This window comes from Telopea speciosissima, chromosome 10, assembly GCF_018873765.1.
Source record: "Telopea speciosissima isolate NSW1024214 ecotype Mountain lineage chromosome 10, Tspe_v1, whole genome shotgun sequence".
Classification (NCBI taxonomy): domain Eukaryota; kingdom Viridiplantae; phylum Streptophyta; class Magnoliopsida; order Proteales; family Proteaceae; genus Telopea; species Telopea speciosissima.
Genome location: NC_057925.1, coordinates 59,347,127 through 59,364,964, shown reverse-complemented (window position 1 = coordinate 59,364,964; position 17,838 = coordinate 59,347,127). Strand labels below are relative to the sequence as shown.

Genomic DNA, 17,838 nt, shown 5'->3' with positions numbered 1-17,838 from the left:
TAAACCGATAACTATCAAATTCACACAACAGTTTCATCTAAACAAAAAAAACAAACAAATCCACACAACAAAAACTCATAAAATTGCTCACCGTGAAACCAGAATGAAGAATAAGGAGAAGATGAAGATGGAGACGATTGGGATTAGTGGCGGCCACCTCAAACACTCCACTTGTTGGGTACTCATGGGCTCCAAATGCATACTCCATACCATGTACGCAAGTCCGCAAACCAGACTGAAATCAACACTCCATTCATGTTCACTAAGAAAGTCATTCCCATCCAATTCCTTACCCCAAACCAGATAACCTCTTCAATTTTCACTGAAAATCACCCCATCCATTTGACTTTAAAAAAAAAAAAAAAAAAACCACTGTCGATTCCAACGAAAATGCCCACCACCCCTTTTTCCCTCGAAACTTTGATTAACCCCTTCTAGGGTTCGAGCCGTGAAAAGGAACACAAATAAAAAGAGAAATAGCAAAGAGAAGAGAGCGAGAGACGAGAACCAAGAGAGAGATATGGAAGAAGAAGAACAATCGCACATACCTGGTTGGTCCAAACTCGCCTTGCATCGCTCGTCACCTTCTCCAAACTCCAAAGTCCAAACGAAAACGATTGAGACTAATCCAAAGTCTTCAAGAGTGACATTGCGATCCTTGGAAAAGAGTCGGGGTTTCTTCAAAGGGAAAGAGGAGAGATGGGGATGAATTAAAAGAATTGCTTTTAGGGTTTTCAGTTTTGACGCTTTTGAGTGTTTTCTATTATATATAATATAATTAAATATTGTATATATAAAAGTATATATCTATATATATATTATATATATGCTTATAAAACAATACAGGGTCGGGTAGGGCCGGGCCGGGCTCAACCCGAGGCCTAAACCCGATCCCGACCCGACCCTGACAGGGTCAAGTTATTTCTAAACCCTAACCCGCCCTTCGGGCTGAAAAATCAGGGTCGGGTTAGGGCCGGGCTCAGGGCGGGTTCGGGCCGAGCGGGCTTTTTTGACACCCCTAGTTTGTATAGGGCTTCTAATGTAACCTAAAATTTTCAGTAAGCATATTTCGGCACCAATATTATTTTGACAAATCTCTCTTCAGCAAGGCAGGCACAAAATTCATTCCCTTGGTGCGACCAAAGCCAGGTCAGATCTTTGTCAAATCTGAATGGACTCTACCATTGGTAGCTCTAGAAGTTGACCTGTTTCGGTTAAATTTCCACTAAACATATTCCTGGCATTTTTTTTCTTGAAAACAATTTTAAAAATTGGAACTCGTTAATCCCCTGTTGCTGCTAGTGTCCATAACAACTTTCAAAAGGAAATTATCTCCAGGATGAAATGCCAAAAGAATGAGACTCAAATTTGCCCCTAAAAAAGTAGGCTTGTAAGGTGAGGGAGCCCAAAGCCATATCAACCCCCACTACGTCCTTACGGAACCGATGTGGATTGTAATAGATTATCACATTTTCAAATCAATCCATAAGGGCACACAACGGATCAGGTAGCCCTTTTTAAGAGGTCTACTTCGCTTCAAGGTCTTTGACTGGGAGTAGGTAGCCTCTTTGAGGGACTGATGATTAATTGCTCTAATATTTTAGATATAACTTTAGAAAAACTTGTCCCTAAAAGCTGGCTTGTAAGATGAGGGAGCTTATGGCCATATCAACTCCCATCAAGTTTCTTACATAATCGATCGGGGATAAGTCCCCCAATTCGTTGCCCCTTTCAATTCCTCACATGGGGGCGAAAATGACCACTCTATTTCCTCTCCGAAAACATTGCCCAAGATGAGGTCTATTCCCCGCTATTAGAGGAATTGGAGTTGCCCATGAATTAGAGGTGACAATTATTCTAAGTCCCCCATATGGCTGATTTGGGATGATAACACAGAAATGTAAAACTCTTCCTTTAATTTATTGCTACAAACTGGAGCCATCGAAATCTGCAATTATAGCTAAAAACATTATTTTCAACAACAGATGTATTTGTCTGCTTGTCCCAAAAAATCTCAACCAACAAGTGACATTGTGGACACGGTCGAGATTGCACATCCGCAAAGCAATTCGTTTAAGGCAATTATTTCTTGGATAAATTACATCTGAGGTACTTTGTGTTTGAGATAAGGACACTTTGGGTATCTTGTGAACAAGTTTTCTTCACAAATCAAATCTATTTCCAATCTTACCCCTCCATCTCATCCTCTACCTCCGTCTCCTCATCGTCCGCCCGCACCTCCATGAGTCCGGATCCTCTAGTTTCACCTACCCCTATTTCCATGTGCACCCTACACACAATGGAGCGTGCAAAGACCGCCTTACCCTTGCCCGAATGCCTTGCCCGAGCAGGGGTAAGGCGGCATCCTCTCCAATTCCCTATAGCCCGGCAATGCAGCAGTGCTAGTGTGGATGTTCGACACGTGGTAGCTCAGACATCCAACGGTTCGAACTCATTGACTATGTTGAGCTCAAATCGTTGGATGTCCGAGCTACCATGTGTCGGACATCCACACTAGCATTGTCGCACTGCCAACCTATAGGGAATTGGAGAGGATAATAATCCCACAACTAGGGGTGCAAGTTTGGCACTGTCGGCCCGAACCTGCCCTGGCCCGCCCTGAGCCTAAACAAGGCCTGGGCTGAGATATTTCGCCCTGAGGGCGAGTCAAGACTGAAAAGTTTTGGCCCTGAGTCAGAGTCGGGTTGGGTTAGGGTTGAGGCCTCGGGCTAAGCTTGGCCTAGCCCGACCCTGATTTAAATTATACTATAAAATATATGTTGAAATAATATATACATTATATATGAAGATAATAAGTGAAATAATACATTTTATTATAGTGTTATTTTATGTAAAATTGATAATGTTCTCCCTGATCCATTCCAGTCCATGTATTTCTTTCCCCCTCCCCATCATCAAGGCCAATAAGGGTTAGCCTGGCCCAACCCTAAGGGCAGGTCATGGTTGGATTTTTCTGACTCTGAATCAGGGTCGGATTGGACCTGGGCCCAACTAAGGGGACTTAGGGTTGGGCTAGGGTTCTATAAAGCCCAGTCCAACCCTCCCTTGTTGCAGACTTGCAGCCCTACACAATACATACACACACATACACACACACGAAAGAAAAAGGAAAATGGAAAAAGAAACTAATGATTAATCATCTGAATAAAAAAGCGATTCCAATCGGACGTTATTAAGGCAGCGCGTGCATGAACAGTATCTTATGGAATCAGAATCAGCTACCTTTGTTTACCAACGAAAAGAATTCGCTCTACCTTCGCTTAATCGGAAGGAATACGGTTGTTTACCCACTGCCCTGTTACCTCTTCTGCGACTCCATTACTACTCTCTCTCAGCTTCTGCTGTAAGCTCACTTGTAACAACTTCAAATCGATCGGCCAGTAGTACGGACTATCTACAATGATTCTCTCATCTTCTTCGCTGAATTAGAGCAGAATCGATATGTTTCGATCTTCTCGGGTTTTACAGACCTTGAAGGCTATAACTGTGTTTTGACAGGCTACCATGGCGTGGGAACTGCTTCTTTGGTTGATCTCTTTCTTCGTCTGTATAGCGCTTCTTGCAGTGGTCATTTATCAGGTATGGTTTGAAGTTCTAAGACTCACGACCTAGGCTTCTGCAAAAGATCCTTTTCTTTTGGTTGGGGGTTGGGGGAGGGGTTTGTTCTGAAAGATCTGTTTTCAATTTTACCGTTTAATACAAAATTAATTATCGGTGTGATATTGTTTTTTTGGTTGTGGTTGCTGCCGCTGCCTACATGAACTGTATCTTGTTGAATTTGATTCTTTGATCCTTATCAAGAACTTTATAAATTCTGTAATTTAATAAATTGTTGGTTTTGTCAACGTCAACATTGCGTCGTGAATTTCTTTTGCTGCTAATCTTTTTCTTCCTTCTCTGGGACGCAATATTATACTTATTCGTGTTGATATCTCAGACTTGTTCGATTATTCTTAGTGTGGCTTAAGTTCTCGCTGCATCCTTTTTTTTTTTTTTTTTTGCTCTTTCCCTTCCATGAAGAGATACAGTAGAATCTGTCAAGAATACATGGAATTTGGTACCGTGGAACAACATACCATGAAAGAACGCACTACTTCTTATCATAGTATGGACTGGTGGCTCTGGTTATTTTCATTCTGCATCGTTGTCGTGGTCATTCTTATTATGTTATACTACTGATGTTCTTGCTTTGAATTGATTACCATGCCATGTACCTAACTTACGTGCAGAGATTTATTCACTTAGGATCATTGTAATTGATTTTTCATTGCGTAGATCAGGATATAGCCTTATATTTTTCTATGTTCTCAAAGGAATTTGACTTGACTTTCAAAGGGTGTTTTATATACATTGCGTCCTGTGTAGAAGTGTTCATCTCACATTATGGTCTAGTGGAGTCTAAGGGCTGAACAGGACTCCTGTGGCTGACCTAACATGTTGTGATAAAACTTTGTCGAGCAGACTTGAGTCCTTGTGTTACACAAACTTGTCAACTGCCTAAACATAGCTGTATGCTCACCTTTCTAACTTTCCTTCGTAATTGCTTCCCAAAATTATTTGTAGTGAGAAATATGGTCATTGTCTATTAACTTAAGGGAAAAAAAACTCATTTGAATGGTCCGGCCTTGATTAGTTTATCAAGGCTGCCCATCCCATTGTGCCACATGGAATGATGATGTGGCAATTCTGACTGTTGGATAGCTTATACATGCCTTGGATTAACCACCTGTCAAATTTCAAAGTCTAATTCAATTAAACCTTCTCATGTGTTGGCATGCATACTCATGTATGTCCATGGCACACTTACGGTACTCTAACTACTACTTTCGACTCGCCTGTTGTCATGATTTTGAAACTTCTATTTTTCCACTTGGCAAACTGTGTTTGGGCTGAAATATTACTTGTGAGCAAGGGACCTTGAGGTATACCTGTCAAAATTTGGGCCCTATCGGATCTGCCTCTTGGGAAATATTTGGGCCACCTTTATAAGCTCAAGGCAGGTTGTTCTGATAAGTTTTGGCTGTTTTGCCGATTAACTTTGTATCTAATGCAAAACTTTTACTTGATTCTGTAAGATTTTTTTCATTCCTAGTAATTTTGTTTCCTGTATTTCATAATTTTGAGCAGTGGGTGCTTTATTTTCTTCCATGATATTACATGGAATTAATTGTTTCTATCTTATAATTTCTCAACCGAGAATGGGTTCAGCTGTGGGCTAGGAAGTAGGTGTTCAGTGGAGTGGGTGTGTGGAATTCTTGCTCTGATTTGCCTTTACATCTTGCATTATGTTGTCTCCAAAAAAAGTGTCTTTGTAGTTTTTGTCATGCAGATATGAAGCTCACGTTACTGCTTCTTCAATGAAGTGTTTCTAAAATTTTGAAAATGTTTCTGCAGCTTATATGCTTATCAGATTTGGAGTTCGACTGTATAAATCCTTATGATTCATCATCTCGGATTAATGCGGTGGTTATCCCAGAGTTTATAGCGCAAGGAACATTATGTGCTGTTTACCTCTTGACATGGCATTGGTTCTTGTTTCTTATAACAGCACCAGTTATGTACTATCATATACGATTGTAAGTATTAACTCTTTTCTAAGTTATTAAGCTACTGATTGAATGTGAGATCTTTTTGTTATTTGATTTGTGCAAGGATATAGCTTCAAAACAAATGTTCATAGCGCAGTTTTTTTTTTACTGGACATATTTTAATTGTTTGCCAAATAAATCCTACTGTCACAATCGAACTGTATAAGAAAAAAGTTGAGAAAACAAAATGAGATAGGAAGGGAAGAGGTTAATGTTGACCCCCCCCCCCCCCAATGTTTTTAATGTTTTGACATTTAACCTGAAAGACAAAAATGTCCCTTTGGTTATGCAATATATAACTTGATATGCGACAATCATGGTATTCCACAAAAATTTTCTACACCCCCAAAGCTGGAGCATAGGTATTGAACATGGCCATCTTATGATTCTCTTCATGTAATCTCTGCAAAATGATAGTCCACTTCAATATGTTTCATGTTCTTACTGATGCAATTACACACATGTAGGGGTTATTTTTGTAATTTTCTGCAATTAGATAATGATAGCTGTCGTAGGAGTCTAGGAGATTGAGTCAAGTTCGTACCTCCTAGTTTATTTTCCGTTTTAAAATTCCATCAGGAGTCTTTATTTTCTTTATATACTGGTATTTAACCTACGATTGAGTAGATTGAATGTGGAATGAAAAATTTCGTTGGTGTTGCTGCCAAGAACTGTGAGTGCACAAGTACCACTACTTCTTCTTCCCCGAACTTCTCTTGTTTCAAGTGTCATCTATCCATACTCTCACCTCTTTTCCTTATGCTCACCCCCCCTCCCAAAAAAAAACCCCTTTCCCTTCCATTAATCCTTGTTACTTGTTTATTACCAAAAAAAAAATTCCTTGTTATTTGTTAATGGAATTCTTCTTATTCTCTCTTTACTATTATTATTTTTTTATTTCTTCTTTTTTGCAACTTTTTTCCTACTGAACAGCAAAGTAGTTGGACAATCTCCCCCTTGAGTGATGCAATCTGGTGTTCCAAAAACCCGGTTTGGATCAATGATGGGCCCACCCAAGTGCTAAACAACTCAAAGAATAATATTGATGGTAATTTCTGTAAATATCTCCAAGTTTATAAGGGGAATGGTGAATCTGTAATTAACCAGAAATTGAAAGGGACTGCTTTATCCAAATAGGGAAAAGGACACAAAAGGGATTTGTATTTATTGATCAAGGGTAATCTTGGAATGAACGATAAAATAAGGACAAGATGGAAATGGAATAAGGAAGAAAGGAGGGGTAAAATGGGATTGGAAGAAAGATGGTGACATTTAAAACCACATCGCCATTGTCTTCTTCAACCTCACATTGGAAAGCAAGAGGGCAGTTGTGTTCAGTCAATAGGTCTAATCCAATCAACACGAAATCTTAGGCAAAGAGAGGTAACTGCTGGATCTATTGAATGCAAGCAACAATCGAACCAAACAAGTAGTAATCAAATGAAATGAAACAGCTGAAACTAGTTGTGGCAGAAGAACTAAGGACTGGTTCTGATTTCAGTTTGTAATCTTCAATTCAAGCAAGATTTTCAGCAGAGAAGCTGCATGCAGGGTCACCCTAGGGTGATGAATGGTCTCCCAAAGTTTTAGAGAGACAGAGAAGGGGATGAAGGAGATAGACCTCAAATTTGAGGCTATTACCATAGTACTAAATCTCGCCGTTTCGGTGAGGTCGATACGAAATGCACCATCGAATTGAAAAAGACTATATTTTGGTCGAAATTTCGGCCAGCATTTCACTGAAATATTGGTCTACTGTTAAAAAACCCAGTTATAACAGGGCAGAAACTCGTTGGTCTCAGTCGAAATTTCGACCGAGACCTCACTAGTGTTCTTTTTTCTCCCACTTTCAACTCCAAAGGCTTGTTTTTGCTATTTTGAGGTTCATTCTTCGAATTTTTGTCAACATCGGAAATACTTGGGAAACACTGCATTGAAGCTTCCTAGCACATCGAGCGGGCATTGGCGTGCCCCATCTTTTGGCGGATCACCTACCAGTCCATCGCCATCGGATTGCAGTGCCTCACATTCGCATTCATATGGATATGGGCATTTCGTTGGGGTGGGGGATTATTTTTCCCAGTCAGTGCAGTCACAGGGACGTACTGGATCGTCTTTTGTGGACAACATCTTCTCATACCCTAGTTACCCAACCCACCAGCCTACATGCTACCAACGACATCATATCACAATGGATCAATGGGTAGTCGTGGTTCTTCACAGTTTGGTGACCCATATCCTAGGATAGGTTACTTTCAGTATGTCGATGATCATAGTTGTCATGGCATCGCCATGGCGTCCTGGCGCTGGAGAGGGTTGCATGGCGACCTACGCCATGGCGACCCTCTTTGATTTCTTCTTCCTGTCTCTCTTTCCCTCTTCAATTTCTTCTTCCTGTCTTCGATTTCTTCTTCCCTCTTCGATTTCTTCTTCCCCTCCCTCTTCAATTTCTTTCGATTTCTTCTTTCCCTCTTCGATTTCTTCTTCGATTTCTGAATTTTCTTCTTAAAACTTGAGAAACAATAGATAAAAAATAAAACATGGCTTGAGTATGCATCTATTAACACATTAAAAATAGAGAAAATAAAAAATAAAACATGGACGACATGCTCGCCATGTCGATATATCGACGTGACACCCCTCCACCGACTTGGATCGCCGTGACAACTATGTCGATGATGCAATTTACATGGTAACTGTGGAGGATTATACTCGTTTCTTCTCCCAAATTATGATGTGGCATTCATATGTCCTTCAGTCAGAGAGCAATGCACGTAGACTCCAACGGACCATGAGTAGGGTCGATCCAGGAAGGCACAACAGTTATTACTAGTAGACAGTTGTATTAGGATTTATGAAAGTGTACGTGTGTTTAGTCTATTGACTATTGTAATCTTGGCTATGTACTTAATTCTATGATTATGACTTATGAGTTTAAAGGCTACCATTGACTTTATCTGTGTATGATTTACTTGTTTAAATTGCTTATTATGTCTTCTAGTACTTAGACAATGTGTATTTAACTATTTATGCAACCGGATCTGATCGTATACTGTCAATCAAGGGTACAAGTCCAAAACACCACTTTGAGTGACTATTTTTGTAATATGAACATTTAAATATGTGTATATAGCTTAAAATAGGGTTTTCATGAAGTATCAGGCCTTAATATGGCCTAAAACCCACTAAAATGACCTACTAAAATTGGGCCTGAAAAATACCAATTTCGACAAAATTTTGCCGAAATTTCAGTATCTCGGCCATTTTGGTTTAGGCTGAAAGGCCTGCCGAGACGAGATTTTAAACTATGGCTATTACTACTGTTGGAAAACAGAGTATAGTAAAGAAGATTTAAGAAACTCGGGTAGAAGAGAAGATAAGAAGAAGAATAAAAATGGAAGGAAAAGAAAGGAACTAAGAGGGACTCATCTGATTGGGGAGGAGAGGCTAGATAGAAGGGGAAAGGAAGAAAAGATCACATGGCCGACTTCAGCTCCAACAGTTACAGTACTGCAACTCAACGAAGATTTTTTTTTTTTTCATTCACCTCTCAAAATCCATCGATGGATACAAATAAAATAAAAGATTACATAGAATAAAATCTCTACCAAAAGAGAATGCAAGTATAAAGATATCCTAAGTAGCTAATTAACCCCTACCAACTGGGTTTCCAAACCCTGTCGTGTTGGTCCAACCATGCTTCTGCTACTGCATCAATGAGCAATCGGTTGGGCCTGATATTCTTGGTATAGACTGTCCCTTAATTGGCGATTGAAACCCCAGAATTTCACCCTGAACGAACCCTCGCTGTGATATCAAATTCATATCCCTACCTGGTTTTGATACAGTACTGCCAGAACCAATTGCATAATTTTTTCTTTGTTCCTTTACCTGATTTCCTGGCATATTGTTGGTTATTACTAATAGACTTATGAGTGTAGGATCTTACCTCAAATTTTCACATTGATCAGACTCCTTATGATTGAGTTCCTACATCCAAGAGAGGTTAAGCTACCGCAGGTTTGCTTTGGTCATGAGGTTGAAGACAATCTCTAATAGTATTAGCTAAAACCCTATTGTCTTATTCACATTAATGTCCCTTTAGTCTTAGTTTATTCCCTTCACTAACCCGTTAATGTTGATTTCAAGAAATACTCCCACCTACATGTTTGCTCCCAATTATAACCTTACCTATATTTCTCTGTTGATTCTGAGTTTCAAGATAATTACAGAATTGCCAACAACCCTATAATTTGATTAGTTTTAACAATACGGAGTCGGGCTGTTCTCCTATCCGTATTGAATAGAATATACTGAGCAAAATCTTCTTCATGTAAAACCTGCTCGATTTTGATCGGGAAAATTGTATGGATTTTATGAAACCATGTGCTATGGCTCGAATCCGTAGTCAATCCTATTTCCGATAGGAGCAGTTGACAATTGAATCCCAGTCGCTTGGGTGGGCCCATAGTGATCCAATTTATGGGTTTTGAAACCCAGGACCACATCCCTTGCATAAACTAAATTGCTTGGAATACATAAGATAATTTAACTGTCATAATTTGTGGTTATCGGACCAGCAACTACGAAATCCAATTTCTGTTAAAAGGATTTTATCTAATTATCTCACAAGCTGTTTAAGCTACCAATTAAAACACTCTGATTCAGCATTAAACCTGGTCATCTATGTTCTTCTCGTTACTCCTCCAAGCCATCAGATTTCGACCTGCTATTGTACAATGGCCAGATGAGAGCTGATAGATATTAAGCTCTTCCCACATAGTTTAAATCGAGCCAAAGTAGGCATTTAGAGATTTATCTCCTAGCCCTTGCTCTAGGAGAAAATATTCTCAAACACCTTGTAGGCACAGGAAATATTTCTTTCCATGGAATACACCGTAGCAGTAGTCCAGGGTTGCTTTGCCATGTCAAAAAATGTAATTTCACTTGCTAAGATAGCTCCATGCTAGTCCAAAACCAGGTCATAATCAAATAATCATCTTGTGTCCATTCTTCAGAATTTATCTCAGTACCTTCACTTGAATTGCTAATGGTAAGTTTCAGCTTCACTCTCAGCACCCAAATACACCTTCATCTACCAAGTCCACTTAATTATCACCATCTAAAATAATCGTGTTAATATACTCATTACATCGTGTAAGGAAGAAGAAGACATTTATGTCTCACTTTAACTCGCAGTTATTCACCACAGACCACCGGATACAAACTTGCATCAAGAACACACTGAACCAATTTTTCCTTTTTTGGGGGGAGAATATTTCCAATAGACAAACTGCACAAATATTTTTTTGGGGAGGGGGAATAATAAAAGATGATATTCCCAAAAGACAAACAAAAGAGAGGTAGAACCCCAGAGAGGTCAGTCAAGTATAGATATAAAATACTAAAAACATGACATAGTTACATCAGCTACTCCTTGTTTGGAGCTGTCTGCTAGAATATGTGATTCCTCTTAATGCCATCTCTAGGCTTGTTACACAATTTAAGCCTTTGTTGGAATGAAATGTTCGTCAAATGCAGGGGAGATCTGGCCTGTCTAATTAGGTGTGACTGTGTGAGTACCTCCAAGGGCACTCCGTTCGTCGGTTTATCCATTTAATGAATATTGTGCAGTTTAGCAAGACCTTCACAGATTCGCAGAACAGGAGTGAACCTCCAAAAGACTACTGCTGATATAATAAAAGACAGGGTACTTATTTCATACAGTTTGTCATGCACTGCCAAAGTCTCACATATTTAGGCATATGTCTAAACCTCTTGCGTTAGAAAATCAGATCCTGAATATCTACACCTTATGCGAATGATCCAGTGACAGAAACCTTTTCATTCATTTGGAATAAGAAAGGGCATGATGTATGAGAACTCCCAGAACCCCAACTGTACTAGAATTTGGAACCCCAATTCAAGGAGGATGGCAAAGAAGTAGATTTCAAAATTATGAATATGAGAAGAAGAGAATTTAATGAAATTCAAGAAAGAAATCACCATAAATCACACCCTTGGTGATTAGGTCAAGATAAGGATGTGGTAGAGAGGATGGGGTTCTCGCAAATTTCAGATGGTGCAGCTTTATGCTGTAATTGCAAGTCAACTATTAAAGGTGCTTTTGATTTAATGAAACGAGAATAGAAGAGTGATCAAATGGAGGTAATTTGGATAAAGTTTGCAGAGCTGTGGCTCTGATACCATGAAAGAAAGTCGATTGAGGTAGTTGTGCAATCTTACCCAGTCGTGGGTTGTTGTATTGTATTTATAGTAAGTGATTTACAAGATAGAGTCCAGATGATTGGAGAAGAAGCATTGTAGTTGCGGTCTACAAAAATAAGGGTGATGTCCAGAGTTGCAATAACTATAAAAGCATAAAACTAATGAGTCGTACTACGAAACTTTGGGAGAAGGTTATTGAAGCCCATTAGAGAAGAGAGACTCATATCTTGAAGAATTAATTTGGTTTTATGTCAGGTAGATCCACAACAGAAGCTATCTACCTATTGAGGAGGCTGATGGAAAGATGTAGAGCTAGCAAGAAGGATCTCCATTTGGTCTTTATTGACCTGGAGAAAGCTTATAATAGAGTCCCTAGAGATTTAATCTGGCATGTTCTTGCAAAGAGAGGGATGTCGAGTAAATATATAGATGCAATTAAAGATATGAATGAGGGTGTGGTGACTAGTGTGAGATTTGTGGGAGGCCCAATTACGGTTGGGTTGCATCAAGGATCAGCCCTAAGCCCTTATTTGTTGGTGCTTATCATGGATGAATTAACCAAGAACATCCAAGACAAGGTACCGTGGTGTATGCTCTTTGCTGATGATATCATTTTGGTGGATGAGACAAAAGCGGGGATTAATGCTAAGTTAGAGATGTGAAGATCGACCTTGGAAACAAGAGGCTTTAAGATTAGTCGATCAAAGTCAAAGTATATGATGTGTAACTTTAGTCACACTATGATGGATGATGACATGATGAAAATTGATGAGAGAGAGAAACCACCAAGTGACTATTTCAGATATCTGGGCACTATCAGACCCAAAGAAGGTGACATAGATGATGATGTTTCAAAAAAAATTAAAGTGGGATGGATGAAGTGGAGAGGTGTGATTGGAGTACTGTGTGACCGACACATTCCTTTAAAGCTTAAAGGAAAGTTCTACAAGACTGTTGTCCGACCTGCTATGATATATGGGCCGGAATGTTGGGCAGTTAAGAAGTGCCATATAGCAAAGCTATGTGTTGTAGAGATGAGAATGTTAAGATGGGTGTGCGGCAACTAGTAAGGATAATTTGAGGAATGAACGTATTAGAGTTGATGTGGGAGTTGCCCTGATCAGCGACAAGCTCCAAGAATATTGTTTGAGGTGGTTTGGCCATGTGCAACGGAGACCTGGGGACGCCCCAGTAAGGAGTAATCTGATTCCGACTGAAGGAGCTAAAGAGAGCTAGGGGCAGGCCTAAAATGACCATAGGTGAGATTGTGAAGTATGACCTCAGATAGAGCCTATTGGAGGGCAAGGATCCATGTTGTCAACACCATGTAGCTGAGATTTTCCTGATTTCTTGGGCTATCCTCTGTCCTCTTACTTTCATTTTTCATTTTCCGTTTCTCACTTTTCTCATCTCATTTCTTCATTCCTCTTACTTTCCTTTTCCTTTGTGAGGACCTCAGTTTTCCCTAATTTGGTTTGAAAGGATCCATGTAGCCAACTCCATTTAGTTGGGATAAGGCTGAGTTGTTGTTGGTGTTGTATTTACAAGATAGAGTCCAGGATAGAGATGAGAAATCGGAATAGAGATACACTGGTTAGCGTGAGACTTATCAGGTTCGATCTTAGAAATGTCAGTTGTTACATTATCAGGTGAAGAAGACAGTTGGATTCTTTGCTGGTTTGGTTACAACATGAGATTTTTGTGCCATATTTCCCTTTCATACAACTGAAAAATCCATATCGATGCTAATACATTCCACATATAATTTGCATTCCTTTAAAGATTATTTTTTAAACACTACTGATGTTCTGCTGATGTTTCAGATATATGAGACGACAGCATTTTATCGATGTCACTGAGATCTTTAGATTACTTAATGGCGAGAAAAAACATCGAATGGTCAAGCTTGCATTTTATTTGCTTCTCTTCTTCGTAATCATATACAGGTCTGTTTTCCACTTAATTTTATGTAACTAGCATCCTGTTTTATATGGTGCACATTTATCTGATTCAATGCTCTATCTGGCAACGTTTTCCCTGCTTGTTGTGGCAATGCCAATTAATGCTTATCAGTTAGCTGAAGCTAATTGTATTACTTTGATTGTATGTGAGATATTATGTGCCAGGTTTAATGCCACTAATTACTTGGATTTCTTTTTCCTTATTAAGCATTCTCTTCTGGCACCAAGGTATTGCTATCTTGTATATTGATTAACTCATGGGGACCAAAAGTATCAAAATGTGGTTAGTAGTGAAGTTGCTAGCCATTCTAGCGAGTGCTAACACTCCTTCACGAGAGATGACACTATGCCAAACACCTGGTTAACTACAATCATTTGGAGGGACAGCTTCCAGAAAAAAATAAGGTAAATAAACCTAAACAATCACCAGAAATCTACTATAGTGCCACTCTTTACCACCAGCATAGAGAAATACTAACAGCGGTAATTATACAGCAGAAGACTCATCTTGCAGTATGAAATCATCAACTAGAATCTTCCTTATTCATTAAAAGGGAAATCTTAAACAGGAGACTTGGGCTGTATTTGGTAACGTTTCTGTTCTAGGAACGCTGTTCTTTGTCAGAAACGTTTTTTCCTGTTTCTGTGCTAGAAGACTATTCTTTAGTTGCGAATGAGCATTTGGTAAATCTGTTCCAAAACTGTTCCCGGAACAGAAAAAGAACAATTTGGTGTTTGGTAAAACCTGTTCTGGAACAGTTTCATTAAATTGTTACCAATAATTACTGAAATGCCATTAGCATCAAAATTAACACAATTAATTAGTATATAAATGTCATTTCCATCAATATTTGGCTAACATAATATTACATGCATGCCAATTACATTTCAACTACCTTAAATAATTTTTAAGGGTCACTACATATGCCAAATGGCTAATTAAAAAAATTCATCCATTTACTTTTACATGATTACTTCAACTGAAGTAACCATGAACATTGAATCAAAGACCTTGTTGGATTCGAACCACCATCCCCTTAGAACATGCGTGAGACATGCTCATGTTTTAAGTGCTCTACCAATTTGAGCTAAAGACCCATAATAGTAGATTTTGCTTGAGACGTTTCTCTATATTTCGAATGTATTGTGGTAATATAATAGAGTGGAGGATGATGGTAGCATCTTCGTGAACTTTTTCTCCACAAAAAGGAGGTCTCCTAGCGCAGCACTCATACAATACAAAACCAAGTGCTTAGAAATCAGAATCATAAGAATGAACTTTTCCATCCTGAAACAATTCAGGTGACATATGGCAAGGTGTTTCACGCTTTGCCTGAGGTAGCTAACAGAGATAGATAAGATGGGGGAATGGATTTCACAAAGGTAAAATTATGGGATATAAAAACAGTGACCTATATATAACAGCTAGGTTGGTCAGAAGGGATGGTGTTAGGATTGATGTTTAAGACCTAATAGATATAGATAAGGATGGGTTTTTAGGCATTTGTCCAATTTTTGTTATGGAGAGCCATGGGGTCTTAAGGGAAAGTTGGATTGGTATGCATTTGGACATGGATATGCCTTGAAAAGCGTCATCAACTTCAAAGAAAATGACATTGGCTATCTACACAAAAATCAACTACAATCCCTTCACATAGCATTTAGACACTGTACTCTTAAGTTAAATAAAACTATTCATTTACACTCCCAATCCAAATCAGAATCACAAGCACATAGGTTCATTACAAAAAAAATTGTGCCGTAGAAGCAAGTTTTGGCTCTCAAAAATAGGCTTGCAGAGAAGTTACAAGAGTAGCTGAGTAGGACTCCAAATCAATCTACTAAATAAGAGCCAAGACAGATCCATTCAAGAATAAATATACTTAACTTATAACTACTCCAGGAAAAACAAAATTAACTAAAACATATACAAGATAAACAATCTAAAATCACAGAAGAACAGAAGAACTGTTCTCTGGGAGAGTTACTAAACGTAGCCTTAATGACAAACTTAAAGGAGTCATGTGGTCTTTCAGATTATGGTAGATAACCCCAACTATTAGTCCTAAGAGAGAACCAGACGTCAAATTTCTTAAAAACTGATGTTTCTGGAATTTTTTGTTATAGAGAAAATCATATACTGCCATTCAGAAGATTCCAAGGAAGGTCTCTTACCAATTGTTAATTCACCAAATACAGAGGGACTTCTTTGAGCAGCCTTATGGCATCTCTACTTGCTGGTAGATAGCAGTTTCTGTGTACGATTTTCAGTTTGAGGAGAGAATGAGGTAGCAGAGGATTGCACCATGTGTAATATGCAGTATTAGATTCGAAAAGCAATATGAGAGTACAAGTGTTATCAGAACAAAGTTTTTTAGATAGATCAAAAATATCAGCTGATGGATCTAATACTCTGGTTTTTATTCCTGAAAACCAGATATAATTATGAGTATATAAATTATAGGAGAAAGAACGCTACCTGGGCACGTGCAGTGCACTGCCCCTGTGCCCAGACCCAGGGACGGGTGAAATGACCGCCACGTCTCCATGGAAAGGTGCAGTTTCCCGGGGGTGCGGCGGTCATTTCATGCACCCCCGTGTCTGGCGCAGGGGCAGCATACTGCACACACCCAGGTAGCGTTTTTTTCTTTACCATAAATTATAATAAATCAATGGAAGCTCCGAAAATCAGTTTGATTTTTATTTTGGTAGAAAGTCGTTAGGGTTTCTTCCTACATCGATTCGACTTGTTGCTTTTATAGTTTCTCAAGATATGCAAGCATTCACTTTATTGGTGATTTGGTACTGCATTATGGTCATGTTTTGTTAAGGTATTTGAGCCTTTTCGGCTACTTGCCCCTACAATTTGGTGTATTTTTATTGTTAGTATGCTTGTATTTATGCCCCGTTTTTTCGGTGCATGTCTATAGTTTGGGAACCAGATCTTGCAGACACTGGCTTTGTTATTGTTCTCTTCTCATGCTATCGAAAGGAATATCATGAAGGATCTGTCTTCTATATAAATACACAAACACAGTTACACGTGGAACACAAAGATGCAAGCTCAATACACACAAACAAGCATAGATTCATAAGGAACTCTAATTAAGATTTAGTCCTAATCATTTCTCTTTTTCATCGTCTTTGAAGACTCTAAATTATTGATTCTTTGCAGGCTTGTAGCAACTGCTGTTATGGCCCTTATTGATGATAATGATGAGCCACGTGTGCATGAATATCGGGTATTTTAAAACCCCTTGCACTAATAGTGTGGTGGCTTCCACTTTAAGTCCTGCTTTACAATACGTCACCCAATATGATGTGATCTTCCACTAATTTGACGACCTGTTGATGCACATTGACTAGAAGTTCGCGCAAGGGGTGAAGCCTCTGAATTTGCCTTAGAGAGGCTACTGTTAGGTGGCTGAATTTTCTCGTAGTATTATTTAAATAGTACTCATATAGTCATATGCAGAATTGGTTCTTGTTTTATTTTTTCTCCAAAGTACTTTTCCTGTTCTCTCCCCTGCTCATTTCCCTAAACATCCCCCTTCCCCCCCAAAAAAGAAGAAAGAATGGTGGAATGTAAGTATTACTAAAATATTTGGATTTCTTTGCTGCTTGCCGTTTGTCATTTGTGTATACCCTACTATAAGGAAAGAAAGATTTGCTAGTTTTTTAATTTTCCTGTCTTCCTAGTTTCTGCCTACTGCTTTATCCCAGGAAGATTGCCCTTGCTGCCCCATGTCTCCTTGCTTTCCAACATTTTTTAGTTTCAATTGAATGGAATATGACCAAAGAAGATTTCTACTACATCTGTCACAAAGTGTTATCTGTTTCCTCTTTTTCTTATGTTTCTGTTCCGAATCGTCACCCCACAATCTGCAATCTGCATAGATATCAAGTTTAGGGTATCTTGGTGTGAACTTGGATGAGTCTCCATAATATAAATCGGAGTTGAATTTGGTTTGGGAAAACTGCTGAAGAAGGTTAGTCATCTGAAATTCAATACTGATTTTTCCACTATTGTTGTAGACTGC

General features: G+C 38.9%; 1 protein-coding gene across 1 annotated transcript; it reads left to right on the top strand.

Moving 5' to 3' along the window:
* Nucleotides 1–3,365: 3,365 nt before the first annotated feature.
* On the top strand, nt 3,366–17,490 carry LOC122641339 (protein cornichon homolog 1-like). Its single transcript, XM_043834551.1, has 4 exons — nt 3,366–3,600; nt 5,416–5,597; nt 13,661–13,783; nt 16,974–17,490. Exons 1-4 carry the CDS (start codon nt 3,526–3,528, stop codon nt 17,047–17,049), a joined length of 456 nt encoding a protein of 151 aa, XP_043690486.1. The 5' UTR covers nt 3,366–3,525; the 3' UTR covers nt 17,050–17,490.
* Nucleotides 17,491–17,838: the final 348 nt, after the last annotated feature.

Excerpts from the sequence above, each read along its gene's own strand:
- LOC122641339 (XM_043834551.1), top strand. The coding sequence starts at position 3,526 with ATGGCGTGGGAACTGCTTCTTTGGTTGATCTCTTTCTTCGTCTGTATA. Across the intron at positions 5,598-13,660 it reads ATGTACTATCATATACGATT|ATATATGAGACGACAGCATT; the intron begins GTAAGTATTAAC and ends CTGATGTTTCAG. Across the intron at positions 13,784-16,973 it reads TTCTTCGTAATCATATACAG|GCTTGTAGCAACTGCTGTTA; the intron begins GTCTGTTTTCCA and ends GATTCTTTGCAG.